General features: G+C 40.6%; 2 protein-coding genes across 4 annotated transcripts in view; one reads left to right on the plus strand and one right to left on the minus strand.

Annotated features, from left to right (window-relative positions):
- Window positions 1-17,821, minus strand: part of LOC146568588 (SH3 and cysteine-rich domain-containing protein 2-like) — a 40,568-nt gene extending 22,747 nt beyond the window's left edge. Inside the window, exon 1 of one of the 2 annotated variants that reach the window (XM_085284689.1) lies at window positions 17,349-17,821. In XM_085284689.1, coding sequence (XP_085140815.1) covers window positions 17,349-17,438 — 90 coding nt within the window. In that variant the 5' untranslated portion in view covers window positions 17,439-17,821. The remainder of the gene's footprint in view (window positions 1-17,348) is intronic. The other variant, XM_085284688.1, reaches the window with a different exon arrangement.
- On the plus strand, window positions 330-3,571 carry LOC146568589 (zinc finger MYM-type protein 1-like). 2 transcript variants are annotated; one of them, XM_085284686.1, is made up of 3 exons: window positions 330-2,238; window positions 2,663-2,777; window positions 2,985-3,571. In XM_085284686.1, exons 1-3 carry the CDS (start codon window positions 710-712, stop codon window positions 3,510-3,512), a joined length of 2,172 nt encoding a protein of 723 aa, XP_085140812.1. In that variant the 5' UTR covers window positions 330-709; the 3' UTR covers window positions 3,513-3,571. The 2 variants fall into 2 exon arrangements, with proteins under 2 accessions (XP_085140812.1, XP_085140813.1); XM_085284687.1 differs by having other exon boundaries at window positions 2,663-3,114.
- Window positions 17,822-18,505: the final 684 nt, after the last annotated feature.

Here is an 18,505-nt window from a genome sequence, read left to right on the forward strand (position 1 = left end):
TTGATTAGAACAAACTTCCCAAACAAGTCCAAACTCTAGTTTTTCCATGTGTATATGTGTAAGGAGCCTTCGCTTAAAGTTCTGTCACTTTATTAAAAAAAAAAAACACTCCAAGAGGTAAAATTGTCGGTTTTGTTGTTAATGCCCATTGTTTATAATCAAGAGTCCTATTCAGATGAAACAGCATTTACTTTTATCTCAATGTGTCATAAATTACTGCCTGTGTCCTGCTTATTTCTCCCTACCTGACTCCTTTTGACATCAATGGAGACCCTCACACATTCACATTTATACCAGGCAGTGGCGGCTGGCCCATAGGGGGCGCTCGGGCTCCGCCCCCCCAAATGTGGAGGAGTAAAAATATATATTTTTAAAAAATTCATCAATGATAGTTTTACTATGTGTGTGCCCATATACAGCCAGGCGTATTTTAACATTTTCACCAGCTGACTCATTAAAGTTCAACCAACAAACGGTGTTTTTCTTCTTCTGGGGCGCTCGTCAAAGCGCCCTTGATATGCAGCGAAATAGCCTATCATTAAATGGTTGCCAGGGGAAAATAATAAATATTTGACCTATCAGCGTCGCTGAATTAAATGGTTTGGGGGCGCTTAAAATTGCGCCCCTGCAGAAAACGCGCGAAGATTTGCTGTTCTAGAATTTTACCTCAGTCAGTAGCCTAAGTGAGCTATAAGGTCAGAGAGAGACGATGGCAGCGGTATTGTTAACGGTTGAGGCACAGCCTCCCCCAAATTCGGTTAGATCGCTTCTAACCTACCCTTTTGCCAGAAGGACAATGGCAGAAAAACTGCAAGTTAAAGAGTTGGGACCTGACAAGCCCGAAATTCAACTAACCCAGGCAACGAAGGAGAAGTCAAAAGCATACAACAGGACTTTTTGTCGGAGTTGGTTCCAGCGCAAGTCGTGGCTGACAGGCTGTGGAACAGCTAATGCACTTTTTTGTTTCCCGTGCATACTGTTCAAAAGTGACAAGTGTGATTTGACGTGGACACAATCTGGACAAACCGACTTAAAGCACCTCTCCGAACGAATCAAGAAACATGAAAGCTCACGAGTTCATATGGACAACAGTGTAAAGCTAGCTGTGCTAGGGAAAACTAGCATAGCGGCGCAGCTAGATGATGGACATCGGATTGCTTTAAGAAGGCACAACGAAGAGGTAGATAAAAACCGTCATATTTTATCTAAAATCATCGATTGTATTAAGTTTTGTGGTGCTTTTGAGCTAGCAATGCGGGGACATGATGAAAGTGATTCCTCAGACAATCCAGGGATTTTTAGAGGTTTAGTCGACTTGATGGCATCAATTGATCACGACTTGAGGCAACACCTTGAAAATGCTACTGTATTTAAAGGCACCTCGAAAACAGTCCAGAACGAGATCCTGGATTGCATGTTGGCAGTTCTGAGAGAAAGGATCGTGGAAGAAGTAAAGGCAGCGAAGTTTTTAGCCATTCAAGCTGATGAAACCACTGACATTTCTACACACTGTCAGTTAGTCATGGTGCTAAGATACATTGACCAACGAAACCGTATTCAAGAGCGTTTTTTTGAATTCATCAAGCTACCCAATGCTTGTGCAGATGCAATAGCCAGTGCCTTATCGGAGAGGCTGCGCTTCATCCTCCCCCAGGGACAAGAGAGAAAGTTGATCGCCCAGGCCTACGATGGGGCCGCTGTAATGAGGGGTACCACTGGAGGAGTGCAGCGTAAGATACAGGACATTTATGCTAACGCTCACTACGTACATTGTTATGCCCATCAGTTAAACCTGGTAATGCAACAAGCAACCTCCCACATCCCTCAAATCAGTCACTTTTTTTCCGACATAGCAGGATTCGCTTCTTTTTTTACTAAATCGAGCAAGAGGACTGCAGTGCTTGACGAGGTGGTGGCGCACCGACTTCCAAGTGCATCGGCAACCCGTTGGAACTTCAACAGTCGTGCTGTGAATACAGTGTATGAACATAAAGACGATCTGGTGAGGTGTTTTCAGACCATCCGTAACAGTGAAGGATTTGATGCCCCTACAAAGAGAGATGCCGGTGGTTTCGTGAGAATGCTGGAAGACGAAGCTTTCTGTTTTTTCCTGGCCTTGTTTCACAAGATAATGCCACATGTAGACATGCTGTATAACCACCTACAGAAGAGAAACATCGATTCTGTCACCATCGCAGGGATCACCCAGACATTCATCAGCCGCATGCAGGCTATCAGGTAGGCATAAAAGCATAAATATGTAACCTAGAATAAATGTTAATTATCTATGCATAGATTCTATCAAATTCTCTGCATATATTCTGTGTTCTGTGACTTAAATGTTTAATGGAATTCAGATAATTTTGATTTATATCAGCCTTTGAAGTAATTTTATGAAAAATATTTGATTAAGTATATTTGATGAAGTATATTCCCAGTAATGATTTGATGTAGCCTATACCATAGGCTATTTCCTGAAATTATGGCCAGGGCCTTTATTTACTTGCACTGGTTTTCCCCCAGCCATTAAACCAGGTCCGGTTATTAATTAAATCCGGTAATTCCCGGTAATTAGAACACAACCTTTGTTTGGTTTGTGTTTGGTTAATATATCCCTATTCAGTTTTCAGAAGCCATTAATGAAACTTATGTATTGGATCAGGGAGGCACTTCCTAATCTGGTTGTGGATGAGGAGTACAGGGGACCTGTTCAAGACCCACCCACAAAGAGACGGAGAACATTGGGGGAAGACAGGCAACACCATTTGGCACTGGAGGTAAGCACTAGCTGCTTGGTCTGATTTAAATCGGATCATCAGATAAAATCTAATGACGATGCTGTCAGATGTCATTTGATATAGTGGTCATGACTGTTTTGTTTTGTTATGGACAGATTTTTTTTTTCAGAATAATGATTAACATGAGACATGTGCCAAAGTCTTACCACTGAATCTAACTCTTACCAATTATATATTATTGGATAGGTGTGCGACACCATTATGAGCCATGCCAAGGAGAGGTTTTCTTTCACCAAGCACCTTGTCAGCGCCACTCTGTTGCAAGGAGACTTGTTCCAACAACACAGCAAAAATTTTCCAGATGCAGCACTACAAACCACAGTGGAAGCCTATCCCTCATTGGACAAAGCCAGACTTAAAACAGAACTGTCCCTGATCTACGACAACGAGGAGTTTCAGAGTTGTAGTGGTGCGCTGGCGCTCTATCAGGTTCTGATGGAAAACAACCTTCAAGACACATTCACCGAAACTGTAAGTCTTCTTAACATCCTCATCACCACACCAATGACAACATCAGAATCGGAGAGGTGTTTCTCTACTTTAAAGAGGATAAAAACTTTCCTGAGAAACAATATGGCTCAGGATCGGCTCAACGCTCTGGCTATGCTGTCCATAGAGAAAAAACTCACACAAGAACTTCCTGATTTCAACACCAGGGTCATCGAGAAATTTGCCACTCAGAAAGACAGACGAGCAAAGTTCTTGTACAAATAAGAACCCTTAACCATATTTACTCTCTTTCTCCATCCCTCTCTCTTTCTCTCTTTAGCCCACCCCCCAATCAGTTTACAGTTGTTGTTTTCAATAGTTATTTTTCATTCATTCAAAAAAAAAAAAAAAAAAATCTGTTCATGTTCATTTTTACAAATCTATACAAATGGCCAGAATATGGTTGTTCATTTTTACAAATCTATACAAATGGCCAGAATATTGTAACAGCCACTATGGTGTGGTGTCCCTTTAAGACACCCAAGTCGAGGGTTGATGGTGTCATCAGTTTGTGCCACTGCTCTCTGCTCTCTCTCTCTGTGATGGTGTGGACATGTGCTTGCACGCTAGTACATGAGGAGGGACGGATTTTATGTTTTACCTCTCCAGACACCTTTGTTTGCAACGTTATGGGTTGTACGAACACTGTGCGCTATGTTTGTTAAGCTGCAGCCGTTCAACCGGGCTTATATGGTTGATGAAGAGAAGGTATATTAAAGAACACACTGTGGAATCCCCAACGCCAGCGTGAGTGTGTATTCTTTTGGCTACCCTGCTAGGTGTTTTGCCGCCTCCTCTCAACCACTAAACGCAACCCGACGTTACAAAATGGCGCCCGAACATCTTCTCTTGGACCTCAGTATGCAGTATCTTCGAGCAGTTGATGATTGGTACATAAAAAGGTACGACGCGGCAAAGTGGCTGTCCGCCATGTTTCGCGGGAACGGACCAGGCTGGCCTGGACGAGGACGTCGGGAGGATCAAAGGGTCGCGGCGGTGCATTTCCATGGCAGCGGCTGGAGCTACTCCAGCGTGGTTTGTGGACTGTGGCGCCGTTCTCTGTTTGGCCTCTTCGTCGTGGCTCCATTGGATGCGCGTGGACCTGCGTTTCCCGGGCGTGGGTTCGATGCAGCTTTGCCATAGTTCCTGAATTTGAATTTTTTTTTCTTATGTATTTCGTATTGGTTACTGTTGTAACATGACTGTTGTTTGGGTTTTCTACAGTACTTTCTGGTACTGTTTTCACATATTATGCTGTCTGTTGCAAGTTTGTGAAGTAGAAGAAACGCAATGAAAGAAAAAGGGAATTTCATTCTGCAATTGTCCTGGCTATCCTAAGTTTATTTTCTTTCTTTAACATTTGTTTAAATGGACATTCACCATGTGGGACACTGTCATGTATGCCAGTTTGTCAATATTGCACTGTACATTTCCCTGTTTTGGTTTTAACTTCTTATCCTGCTGACCATGTATGGAGGCTGGTTAAGTCTGGACTGTACCAATGCTGTACAGGTGTGTAACAATTCCTCCACGACCTGCTTACTACCTAAAGTAGCTATGTGTGGTGAAAGGGGGTAGCGGGAGGAGGGTCACCTGGGTCCGGCTGAGGGCAGCCTTTGTTTAACCCGGGGGGAATATGTAACAGCCACTATGGTGTGGTGTCCCTTTAAGACACCCAAGTCGAGGGTTGATGGTGTCATCAGTTTGTGCCACTGCTCTCTGCTCTCTCTCTCTGTGATGGTGTGGACATGTGCTTGCACGCTAGTACATGAGGAGGGACGGATTTTATGTTTTACCTCTCCAGACACCTTTGTTTGCAACGTTATGGGTTGTACGAACACTGTGCGCTATGTTTGTTAAGCTGCAGCCGTTCAACCGGGCTTATATGGTTGATGAAGAGAAGGTATATTAAAGAACACACTGTGGAATCCCCAACGCCAGCGTGAGTGTGTATTCTTTTGGCTACCCTGCTAGGTGTTTTGCCGCCTCCTCTCAACCACTAAACGCAACCCGACGTTACAATATGGTTGTTCATTTTAAATTTAAATTAAAATTGTGTTGTTTGATGTACTCATTAAATGGGTCATTTTAGTCGATATCATAAAAATTGCCCCCCCTGAGATTTTTTTCAGGAGCCGCCACTGATACCAGGGCTGCAATCTTCAACCTGCCTGCCATAGGACCTTAAACTTTCCCACCTTTCACAGTTCAGTGTGATGCATCACAAAATGTATGTATTATGGCAGTACCATGACACAGTAGTAACAGTATAGATTTTTTATTTTTAGTGTCGTCTTGCAAGATAATTGCTATCATTGCTTACATTCTATAGTGCACACAACCGGAAAAGGTTGGAAATGTCTGAGAGCAAGATCAGCATGTCATCTTCCAATAATGATTTTGTACCTTTAGTACCTGCTAAAATTGGAAAAAATAAAACAAAAACATCAACAACAACAATCATAAAACAAGCATAGCCAGACTATGAAGAGGAGATACTAGCAGCCGATGACGTGCCACCCAAAAGTAACCAAATGACTCCACTGAGCATTGCTAGAGCAGTTACACTCCACATGACAGGAAGAGCAAACGATGAATGGAAGTGACTGATGCAGCTGCATGATGGAAAAGCAGAGCTGTATGCAGCTGGTTTAAAAAGCCCAGGTAGAAAATAGTTTTCAGTTTTATTATGTGATAATATTGTTCAGCTCCTGTAGAACTGAAAGATTAATTTACATTAGTCATTGTTAAATTAAAGCATGAAGAAGTCATGTCATACTTTCAGTTAAAATACCCAAGGAAAACACAACATAGGTGACTTTTGTGCTTACATTTCACTCATGCTGTGTCACTACTATTGCACTATAATGCTGGTGCTGGCACCTTGTTTGGGTAGATTCACACTTCTAATTAGGGAGCGTGTCATCAGTGACAGAATCTCACTGGAAAAGGAGGATGGAAATTTCCTTTCATTTACTTACATTTATAAATGCTGCTGCGAGCAAGCATCAACTAAAAGCTCATTATTTTTTAGCTATAATGTTAGAAATAGTATTACAAATTTTCTTGAAGAATCACTGATAGGTCTATAGTATAAACCTATTTGCTGGAACGTTAAGGACAATCTGCTACACAGCAAAAAGCAAGACTCAAGGCACCAAAGTTCTCTGGTTACTCATGCATGAGGGAGACCTGGCTGGAGCCAAGCGTCGTTCCACCACTTGACCTCTGTCAGACTCTCAGCCAGGCTCCCCATAGCACTCCTTTTATTGTAGTTACATGAATATGCATAGGGTCATTAACATATAGCATCTTACATAGGTATACATGTGAACAAAGAATACTGTGTGTGTGTGTGTGTGTGTGTGTGTGTGTGTGTGTTACTGCTGATCAAAGGGTCATATAACATGAAGGCAAACATCCTTGGTCAGGAAGAGGGTAGACCCCCCCCCCCCCCCCGGTGAGGAAGTCCAGCAGTTCATCTAAACAGAAAAGCACTTAGACTAGAACAGACGTAGCTACGTTAATCCTACCATAAAACAATTAAGACAAGATGCGACCTCTTCCCATGCTCCCAGGATGTAGGTGTGCATTCTAGTGGAATACACACCAAGCCTCTGTAGCCTGTTAAAGATCACACAACTTATCACTACACAATTGATTATACACCTCTAAGAATATATGGTTAAATGTTTCCTAATACAAATGACAATAATAAAATCTAAACCCAACAATCACGATATAATTTTGAGTCAGACGCAGATAAATTTAAAGCTCCCTAAAATAACCTTTATAATAAGCTTACAGATCAAACCTGTTTCCAGGGCTAGGTGTTGGATCCATCCTAGTAATTATTTTCTTTTTTAAAAGAGTGGTTATAATCCGATAAGTAATCTGCCCTGATCTGCATTATCACCCTATAAGTGGTAGTAAAAGGGTTATGTAGCTGACCTGCCAAAATTGGAGAAAGACACACACTCACACATCCACAAAAAAAGATGAAATCATGGCAAAGAAAAGAAAGTTGTTAAAATTGGAGGGCTTATAAATTTTCCAGACATTACTCAAGTTATTTTGACTGTATTAGGCATTTGGCTGTGTCCATCAACCAATAAGAAATAAGACAGTAAAGATTAGAAATAGGCCAGACTCAAGGCAAATTCTCCCGTCTTTTCATTTTCATGACATTCACAGCTCTGTGTGTGGCTTCAAAATATCTGGCTATTGTTTGAAGTCCTATGTTTTAGCAATCCATGCAAGCAGACTCCACGAGCCCACAAGCCTGTCTGCCAAACTGTGCAGCAAAAGCAGCTTGCATCTCCAAATCCAGCCATTTAAAGGGCTTAACTGCACAAGCAGCTTTGTAGTTAGTATGAGGTGACAATCACAATGGCTCTTTGATGTTCACACAATGCTAAGGAAAAACACTTATCGCAAGGTGTTACTTTGATGTAACGTCAATACAAAACTGCAATTTTCTTGACACTTGTGAAATCCAAAGCACAGGTTTCCAAAAGATGCTTCATTTTAAAATTACACCATTTCTGACAATGAAGTCACGCAGTTTTCTTTACTAATTATATGTTCATCATTTTTCTCCAATACTTTCCTATCATTTCACTGAGGTACATCGCATGTGACAGTATTTATGTGCAAAAAAAAAAAAAAAAGGGCCAAACATAAGCCTCTTAACACTAAGGCACCATTGTAGGTGGGCATATGCACAATTAGTTCATTAAATAAACAGTAACCACAAGAAGAACTAATTGGTTAAAGCAATAATTAATATGCAGTCTAACCACCCCTCTGCTATTATTCAGCCTTTTTAAACCAGCTAGATGGAAAGTAAGGCTGATGGGATCTTGGAAAACCTGCATTTTCTACATTTCTGTTCATCTTCTTTGCAGACTGTGGAGTTATATCGTGTCAAAAGTCCCACATAAGATTAAATGTAATCATGAGCAAATAATTTAATTACACGGGTACAGGTTTTCGTTGCCACTTACGTAGTTAAGTTCTGCACATGCAGAACTCAGCAGCCCAAGCACACAAAATAGCCATCACGCTGGTGAGAGCTTCTGCTTGGTTAACGCTGCAGCAGATTTGTGCTCTTGCAGGCAGCTCTGCTTTGAAAGCTGAATTCTGTTTACACAAATTACTCAGACTTTTCACAGTTTACGAGGCCAAAGTCCAAAGAAAGAAGGGGGACTTAAGTGATTTGTCAGATTCAGTGCACACACAACCTCTGTGACTGACAGGTTCATCTGAATGTGGTAAACCAAGTTATACTGTGATAGCAACATAAGCTACTGGAAGATAAAGAAGCTGAATGAACCATTAAAAGTTTTTTTTCTGTGTACATGTGGAAGTATTGACAACTAGCGCTGGATTGCTTTAATGCTAAAGAAATCTTAAAGGACTCAAAGTCAAGTTTTGAAGCCTCTACAGTCCTGTTCCATTAGCTTGTTGTACAAGATCAATATTCATAACAAGGATCATGAAAGGAAGAGCGCATCAGGATCTAGTCATTATAATTTTGGGGTTGCAGCCAAAATAGCTGCATATACACCTGTCAACAAATTATTGCCCACTTGCTTTAAAAGTTGCTCTAGAATCTCCAAGATCCAGTTTTGTGTGGATTGCTGAACACCAACGAGGCCTCCACTTCTTATCAACACATCATTTCCCCTAAATTACTTCCATATATTTTGTGAGGTTTTGATATTTTCTGCTTCTGTTGTGTTTTATTCAACTTGGATTGTGCTTTGTGTGCCTTTGCGGTATTTTTCTATTTGTTGGCATTTTCTTAGGCTGCAGTGCACTTGACCTCTCAGGGCCACCATATTTGCAGCCTTTTGTTGCCCCTGTCCTAACTATGTCCTAAGATATGTTGCTGCATCAAATTTAAACTGAGTCAAACTGTTTGGCATGAAATAGTGAAATTTCAAAGTTTAAGCATTTGATAAATTTCATATGTTCTAATTTGACCAAATGCAAGTTTATGGGACTTGCAAATCATTGAATTCTGTTTTTGTTTACACCGCATCAATTTTATTGGAATTGGGGTTGTACACGGAAAGAGAAACGTCCTACTCTGATAAACTTGTCTCAGTCTTGAAGAAAAAGTCAAGGCTGTATTTTTATTAATTTAATGTCAATGCAGTACTAGAAGTACCCTCTTCAGTAGATGACTAAGTTACATCATAGTTGCCAAGCAACACAAGCAACTTAAGGATAAGTAATTGTTATAAATTCATCTTATTTTACATCACACATGTACACATATCCCCACATTTGGTCAAGGCAAGTCTGCCATTTAGAGCTGAAGATGAAAACTATTCATTATGAACTTTCAATTCTTCCATCTCATTACATTAACAGCTTTATATTTGAAAAGAGAAAATAACCTAGAAGTTCCCTATCCCTAAAGCAATAACCTAAGGTCAGTACTAAACAAAGTCCCTGCTTATTCCTCGCTGACATTGTACACAGGACTCTGCTGAATCAGCAGCATTTCTGAACCCAATCAAGGGCAGTAATTTACTGACTTCATCATCAATCAAAACAATGCGAGATACATAAGTATAACAGTGAGGCTGTAAAGAATGAGAAATTGTTTTATTAGTTTGCAGTTTGTGGAGAATCCTGCTGTTGTCAATATCTGTGTCTCCCAACCATTTATCTGCCTTCCCTGCAAGCTTCTCTCTAGTTATTTTCAAAGGTCAGAAGGACAAATCCATCTATCTTACATACAAAAAACAACACATCACAGACTGTCAGGAGGAAGATGCATCATTCACTCACTTTTAATTGAATGATATTTCCAGCAGGAATGCAGCTGAAACAAACACAAGGAGACGGAATACACTTTGTCCAGAAACATCATCTACACAGTATAATCAGGCTGTATGAACTGAGTGCTCATTAAAAGGAGTTTAGTTATACAAAATGTTATTGAAGAAGATCATCATTATCCAATTTGCTGCAGTGCATTTATGTGCGGTTTGTTTCATGAAGTGGAAATATTGCTAATCTTAAAATTCATGTTTCTAATGAACACTTTAAAGAAAGTCTTGATCAAAAATAAGTGCAACCTATAGTTTAGTTTAACCATCTAAATTCTGGCTATTGATAATATGATGATCACTGTCACGCTTCTCTTTTTTGCTTTTCCTCTTGTTCAGTCAATTCTGCTAACTCCGGCTTGAAATCCAGTCCCTAATTCACCTTTTCCTTCCAACCACCCATAACTATCTATCTACTCTGAACTTTGGAAAAAGTCATCATATACAGAAATAGGGAGCTATGGCACAGGAAACGCTAAAAAAGAAAGATATACAGATGAACTTCAACTACAAGTTTATTTAAATTGCCCAGAGTAATTATGAAAGAGAAAGGAAAGTGATATTCTAAGAGGAGAGCAAACAATTAATTAGTTAAAGAGGAGGAAAAAAAGCTGATAAGCAAGTTAGTGAGAGGAACAGCAGAAGGAGGAGAGCTCTGAGAAGTGACTGAAGGGCAAAGTCAGACAGAAATTGCGCTATAACTTTACCTCCATAAAAATGTCTTCTGTGTTGGCTGAAAATTTGGTGGTCTGTGTAACTCCCTATGGACCGGGGCACCAAGCACTGTCAGCATTTGCACGCAAAGTCTAATGTGAATATTAAACTTTATGTAGCAGCTGATTCTGAGCACAGCTCTCATTTTATCCACTACTTAACAAAAGTGGTGTTTTAAAGAACCCATATTATGAACAGTTACATGTTTTAAATTTTATTTTTCTACAGCAATAGGTTTACATGCTCTGATATAAAAAAAAATACATTCTTTTTTTTCATATTGTACTTGTGACACCGTGTTTTTCTCCTGGGATATTTTAAGCCCCCCCACATCCAAAAAATCCATTAAAAAGTGCAAAAAAAAAAAAAAAAAACTACAAAGAGTGACAGAAGTCCGCACGAAGTTAATATAATAATAATGATAATAATGATAATAATAATAATAATAATAATAATAATAAGTCTTATCTGCAGATGCACAATACTGCACGACACCCACTTTGTGTAAGTCATTACATATTCAACTGGCATTTATAATTTATGGTTTATAGTTAGGTATTTAACATTTAATGGTCACAAGCAGAGGGTAGATACTGAAAGATCATGGTTACAATCGCAGAATCAAGCTTCCTCTGTAGAGTATTCTGGGCTAAGAAAGGGTGAGGAGTTCATTACACCTCAGAATAGAGCCACTACTCCACATTGAAAGGAGCCAACTGAATTGGTTCAGGCATCTGACAAGGATGCCTCCTAAGTATGTCCTGCATGAGGCATTTTCAGCGTGTCCTACAGGGAGGGGTCCCGGGGCAGTCCTAGAACAAGCCGGGGAAATTGTTTTTCAGCTAGTGTTGGAAGACCTCAGTGCTTTACCAGAAATTTAGAGGAAGTGTCCAAGGAGAGGGAGGTCTGGACGTCTCTGCTTAAACTGCTGCCCCAGTAACCCGGATGGAAATAAGAGGTAACTGTGTTATAAGCAGTCATAACAATAATGGACTGGTGCTTATAGAGCACGTTTCTATTCTACTTGAGCACAAAGCGCTTTACATGCCTCTTTCACCCATTCATACAAGCAGCTTTTTTCCTTCCTATGCACCTTCTATTTAACAGTCACACATTCACACTCCAATGAACACATTGCAGAGCAACTTGAGGGTCAGCATCTTGCACAAGAATACTTTGGCATGCAGACTAGAACAGCCAGTCAACCAACCTTCCAATTAATAGACAACCTGCTCTACCTACTGAGCTATGGTCACCATGGATGGATGAATGGACGGGTCAGCTGATGGGCCAAAGCCAACACTACATAATGATACTACATGGGAATATCAGATAATAATCAGATTAGAATTTTAGATTATGAGCTATATGCTAACATTAAGGATTTTCCTGTTATTGGGAAGACATTAACACCCAAATGTAAAGTAATCGACTGGGTCTTTAGTTCCTCGGGAGTATTATGTTTGAGATGACAACTAGCTGGGATGGACTTCAACTTTTGGACCTCTCCATACCTGTGTGTGCATGATCAAATGTGCTATAGAATGAGCACAATAACTAAATATGGAGCAAATTGCTAGCTTACTTTTGTTAAAAGGTTACTAAATTGGTTGCTAAATTCAGCTGCTTCCAGAATCTGTGATGCTAAAAAACAGTAGTGGAAAACCTTAAAGGTGCCTTTTATACAGAGGTTGGCAAAAAAGCCTGGAGCCTTATAACTACGTGCAACCTTACAGACATGATAAACTACAGTTTTTAACAACTCGTGCCGCGATGAGACTGTTGTGTGCCATAATTGTTGAGTTGTTGGTCTTCATAGAGGTGCTAGAAGGATTGATTTTGCTGCTTCTGGACAGCGCCAGGATGTCGAGTTCCCTGTTTTTAGTCTTAATTTTAAACTAAGCTTAATGTAAAGTGCATTTACATGACACAACAAGCCAAAAGCAAAAGCAAATTCAATACCGAATAAACTTGTACAACATGTGCTCCAAGTGAGTAGAGAGGAATAATAATATTTTTGGAGCAATCACCTTGCCCGTAGGTGGAGGAGGTGGAATAACTACTCATTCTCTGTCACTAGCTCTATTAGAAGCACTCAAGAAAGCCAGTGGGCCCACTTAGCGGTGCAATAAATACTCTGAGAGCTGAGGGACAGTGAGGAGAGAGAGAGCGAGAGAGGGGAAAATGAGTGAGACATAAGGGAGAGCTGCTAAAGAGATGAGAAAGAATAAAAAGATTGGTTGTTAGAAGTCAGAACGGGGGAAACAGGGCGAGAGCAGAAGGAAGAAACTGTTATGAAATTAAAAGATTTAAGTAAAAATATTCAGAGTGACAGAAGAAAAAAAAGCAAGTAAATCTCTACAGATACTCTCAAGTAGATTACTCTTAAAGAGACCCCAGTTGTAACACATATTTAATCTTTCCCCTCCCCTTTCCTCTTCCTTATTCTTCTGTGAGATGGGAATAGGTCACGGTGCCAGCAGCTGGTTTTGCAAACAACGGGGCGACATGGCTGACGTAGCTCAGAGGATTGTTTCCTCCCATTTCTGTTTTGTCTGGACAAGCATTCGCATGAATTATGACCCAGCCACTAGCAGGACACAGCAAACATATGCTAGCTGATTGTCTCATAAATTCACGCCGCACCTCACTGCCCACCATCCATTGTGCCGTCTGTAGTCAAGTAACAACAACAAAGAGCCCTTCCTGCCAGGCCTGTTTCAGGTCCCTGTGGTGATGACCAACAAAAGACGAGTATAATGTGATTTGTTATTGTGATATTTGCTGCAATTAAAGCTGTCGTTGGAGATTTAGATCCATGTTGGTGAGGGATTTAAGCTGGTTTAGTCACTGAAAATTTACTCTGATTCAATTCGGAGAAAAACGGATTGGCAAATCCATTTAAAAATAAAATAAAACTTCGGAGTTACAAAGCAGGCAACAACCCTCTGTTAAATCTAAACCAGAGGTACAACACAAGCAAACACAACAAACTCTTCTGAAACCCTCCACTTTACCTTACATGACAAAAAAATTTAACTACACCTCACAACGACACAACTTTGGTGACAAAACTGCAGAGCAAGGCAGGCAGAAGCATGACACCTAGTTTATGCTCGCTGTTGTTACCCTGTATACAGCTTAAAAAGACTTTCTAGGGAAAACTTGCCTCCCAACTTTTACTCCTACTCCAGAGCTGGTGCAGAGCTTTCTTCTGAATGGTAACACCTTCATTTTAAGACTGCAGCAAGTCCAGTGCCTCAAGCACCAGCATAAATGGATACGGTGCTGTAGTAATGTCACGTTTGGTGTGACATTACCAGTGCAGAGACCATAAACTAGATTTAAATGTAGGTGAGTATACATTAGCACTCCAGGGCACAAGTTTAAGAAATACTAGTCAGAGCAAATTTGGTTGAAGTCTAGTTAGTGAAAAATGAAAAATGGCAGATGCCTTGATGTGTAAATAGATGTGCGTAATAAAGTTGTTCCATAATACAGAGTGGGCCATTTAAATGGATACACCGTAATAACATGGGAATGGTTGGTGATATTAAAGTCCTGTTTGTGGCACATTAGTATACGTGAGGGGGCAAACTCCTCAAGATGGGTGGTGACCATGGTGGCCATTTAGAAGTCGGCCATCTTGGATACAACTTTTGTTTTTTCAATAGGAAGAGGGCCATGTGACACATCAAACCTATTGGTAATGTCACAAGAAAAACAATGGTGTGCTTGGTTTCAATGTAACTTTATTCTTTCATGAGTTATTTACAAGTTTCTCTTTGTTCACAGCCATTGACATGTCGAAGAGGTTAACACGTGAGGAGCGGATTGAAATTGTGTTGATATCTGGTGAATGCAGTAACTGGGTCATTACAGCAGATTTCAATGCAAGACACCCTACGAGACCACCCATCTCCCATGCTACAGTCAGCAAACTGCTTGCTAAGTTTCGTGAAACTGGTTCAGTGTTGGATTTGCCAAAATGTGGATGCAAGAAAACTGTCACTAATGAAGAAACATCAGTGGCTGTCCTAGCTTCATTCAGCAAGCGCCCACAGCGTAGCACTCGCCGCATGTCACTGGAGAGTGGCATTAGTCGAACATCCCTTCGGCGGATATTAGCTACTCACAAATGGCACCCTTACAAACTCCAGCTACTGCAGCATCTCAACGAGGATGACCCAGATCAGCGCACAGAATTTGCAGAATGGGCAAAACAAAAATTGGAACAGGACCCTCAGTTCACGCAGAAGATTTTGTTCAGTGATGAGGCAAACTTTTATGTAAATGGTGAAGTTAACAAACAAAACCACCGCTATTGGTCTGACACTAACCCACATTGGATGGATCCCTCCAAGACTGTTGGAACAACAAAAGTGAGGGTTTGGTGTGGTATATGGGGTACAACGATAGTGGGTCCATTCTTCATCAATGGAAACTTCAAGGCCACTGGATATTTGAAATTGCTACATGATGATGTGTTTCCCTCTTTATGCACTGAAGCTGGCACGTTCCCTGAGTTTTTCCAGCAAGATGGTGCACCACCACATTATGGGTGCCAGGTCTAAGCATTCCTAGATGAACAGTTTCCTGGACTGGTCATCGTGGGCCAGTTAATTGGCCCCCAAGGTCTCCCGATCTGACCCCCTTAAGACTTTTATCTTTGGGGTCATCTGAAGGCAATTGTCTATGGTTTGAAGATACGAGATGTGCAGCACCTGAAACTATGGATACTGCATGCCTGTGCTGGCATTTCTCCTGTGGTGTTGCTATCAGCGTGTGAAGAGGGTTGCATTGACAATCCAACACAATGGGCAGCACATTGAACACATTTTATAAATGGTCAGAAACTTGTAAATAACTCATGAAAGAATAAAGTTACATTGAAACCAAGCACACCATTGTTTTTCTTGTGACATTACCAATAAGTTTGATGTGTCACATGGCCCTCTTCCTATTGAAAAAAACAAAAGTTGTATCCAAGATGGCCGACTTCTAAATGGCCACCATGGTCACCACCCATCTTGAGGAGTTTGCCCCCTCACATATACTAATGTGCCACAAACAGGACTTTAATATCACCAACCATTCCCATTTTATTACGGTGTATCCATATAAATGGCCCACCCTGTACTTTAAGTGTCACTAGAGTCTTCATGTCATCAGATGTTTGTCTCCTCCATGCTTTCGATGCCTTGATGTGAGCACCACTCTGTTTTCCAGATCATTTGGTCGTATTTTAAAGAGGGTTTTCCATGTCCTTTTTAAAAAAAAATTTAGTTGTTCTTAGTTACTACTACTATTATTATTATTACCATTATTATTATTAATATTAATATTAACATTATTATTATTATTATTATCCTGGAGGACACAGAAGCCTTCAGGGTTGCATCCGAAAGGCCATTTGCCATAAAAAGCTGACCTTAAATTTTCTATTTTCACTTTTCCCCCCACTTATTTGGGAAAATCCTACTGAGGTTGGAAGTTTAGCCAAGATGGCAGTATACAAGGCTGAAAACCAAAACACTACATCAGAAAGAACTACAATGAACTCATATTACAAGATTAAAATAAGGCTAATCGCAGGAGCAGTAGTAATGGCGATGACAATGGTTCTGAATTTAGCCAAGGATATTGGACTCATCAATTTAACCTCAAAACAAGCAGGGTCCCTGAAAACAAGCATTAGCATCCAAACCTTGTTCAGGTATTCTCAGGGCATAGATTTAAGTGAGAGAACTGGAGCACAAATGAGTGGAACAAAATTAAACCTACTTCAAGGGGAGACTTGTTTAATTCTATTTGCAGACTATTAAAGCTGGCTGCTGCAGTCTCTCTTCCCAGCCTCCATGTGTACATTAGTGATAACTAATGCACTGTACGTCTAGTAATCTCATATGTCTGCAAACTGCCAATGCCTAAATTAATGTACTTAATCAAATAACAGCCAACATTAGCAGATAAAGCACAGAAGAAGTGTTGGCACATCCATTTAACTAGACACGAGGTGTTATAAAAGGGCGACTGGATTCCATGTTTGGCAGCAGGGAGGACTCCTCTTCTGGGACACTGTACTTCTAATATTTACAGCATGTACACAAAACGACTGTGGACATCCTTCTCTGACCTAAGCTAAACAAGCAATAAGGACCTTTCTTCTTTGTTTACTTGCAGCTTTTGATATTTTGTGCACACATACCAGACAACGCTTACACCCCTCTGTGTAATCTCTGCTCTCCAACTCTGAGGCCAAGCTAATTACCTGAATTAAAGCGGGTTAGGGTTGTTATGCAAGCCGCCACAGAATTAGCCTCGTGGGAAAGTAAATACTCGCACTTAGTCCCAATTTACATATTAAAAATTATTTCTTTTAAACTGAAAGACCGCTAAATAAAACAGTAAAGAAAATGATATAAAAACATTCCTCTATCAGTAACAGATTATTGCTTTTAAAAAAAAATCCTGCAGTTTTTACACAGGTGTGTTCCGTTACCTTTGATTCTTGTTGACTAGGCACAGTAGCCTGTGGTCGGTGAAGGTCCCGGTTTTGAGGTTCGTTCTCCTTTTCGCTTATTTCTGTCATTTTCTGTTTAAAAAAAAAACCTTCCTTCCTCAGGAAAACTCAACCAAACTGGCAAGTCCACAGCGACAGAGGAATCTGGAAACTACGCATGCAGAGGTGCAAGCATCCCTACGGTCTCTCGTGCAGCGACCCTGGACCGATTCTGACTGCTAACTTGTGGACAGCAGCCATCTAGGAATACGCTTTAAAGCTCTCTCTGTCCTTTTTTTTTCGCTCTGAAGACACGGTGGGAAAAATATCCAACAGCTGCAGCCAGCCGGTTCGTCCACTTCCCTCCGCCGCCTCTCTCCTCTCTCTCACACCGGCCAGTTTTTCTCCGCTCGCTCGCTCACTTGCACACGCGCTCCTACAACAACTTTGATTTCACCGTCACAAGTGCTCCGCTCGTCCTGATTGGTCGAGACCAACGAAACTACGCCAAAAGCAGCAGAGGAGCTGAATTCTATAGGCTGGAAAATGATGATGATGAAGGGGCAGTACCAGATTCAGGTGAAAGCTGTTGAATTCTCCTTATAAGCATCGTATTTAGATATTCAGCGTCTATGTTGTTGTTACGCTTTTGCCTACAATGGAAAGTAAGGGCCAATAAAATAGTGTAAATGTCTCGAATGGTCGCTCAACATTGTAATGATGTGTTTCGACAGCTTATTTTCCTTCAGTGAAAGATTTCTTAGCTAACTGTGTTTATAAAAAGTGGTTTTATTATTTGGAATTAAACTTTGTCAACTTTGACTTGTTTAAATTTGCTCCAGCAAACAGTAGATTATCTCCACAATATTGCACGTGGTAGAAAATTCCAATATATCGCATATAAAAATAGCATGATTATGTTGTTGATGTTTAAGTGCGGTGCGATGCTAATACACTTCTCCTGATGCACAGGATATTGGTAGCAAGCCTGCAAATGTAATATTATTACTTCATTAGTGAAATGAAACTTCTTCCCCCACTGAAAACGGTTGCGTACAATATGATCTCATTCAGTTTCCTGAAAGCAAGACTGCATTCACTACTGGGGCAATATGCAGGGGTTGATGAAAAATGAAAGGCAATAAGGCTGAATTTCG

Source organism: Mchenga conophoros, linkage group LG8 (genome assembly GCF_057382185.1).
Source record: "Mchenga conophoros isolate Kocher_MC1m ecotype Shallow Benthic linkage group LG8, M_conophoros_male_GT1.1, whole genome shotgun sequence".
NCBI lineage: Eukaryota > Metazoa > Chordata > Actinopteri > Cichliformes > Cichlidae > Mchenga > Mchenga conophoros.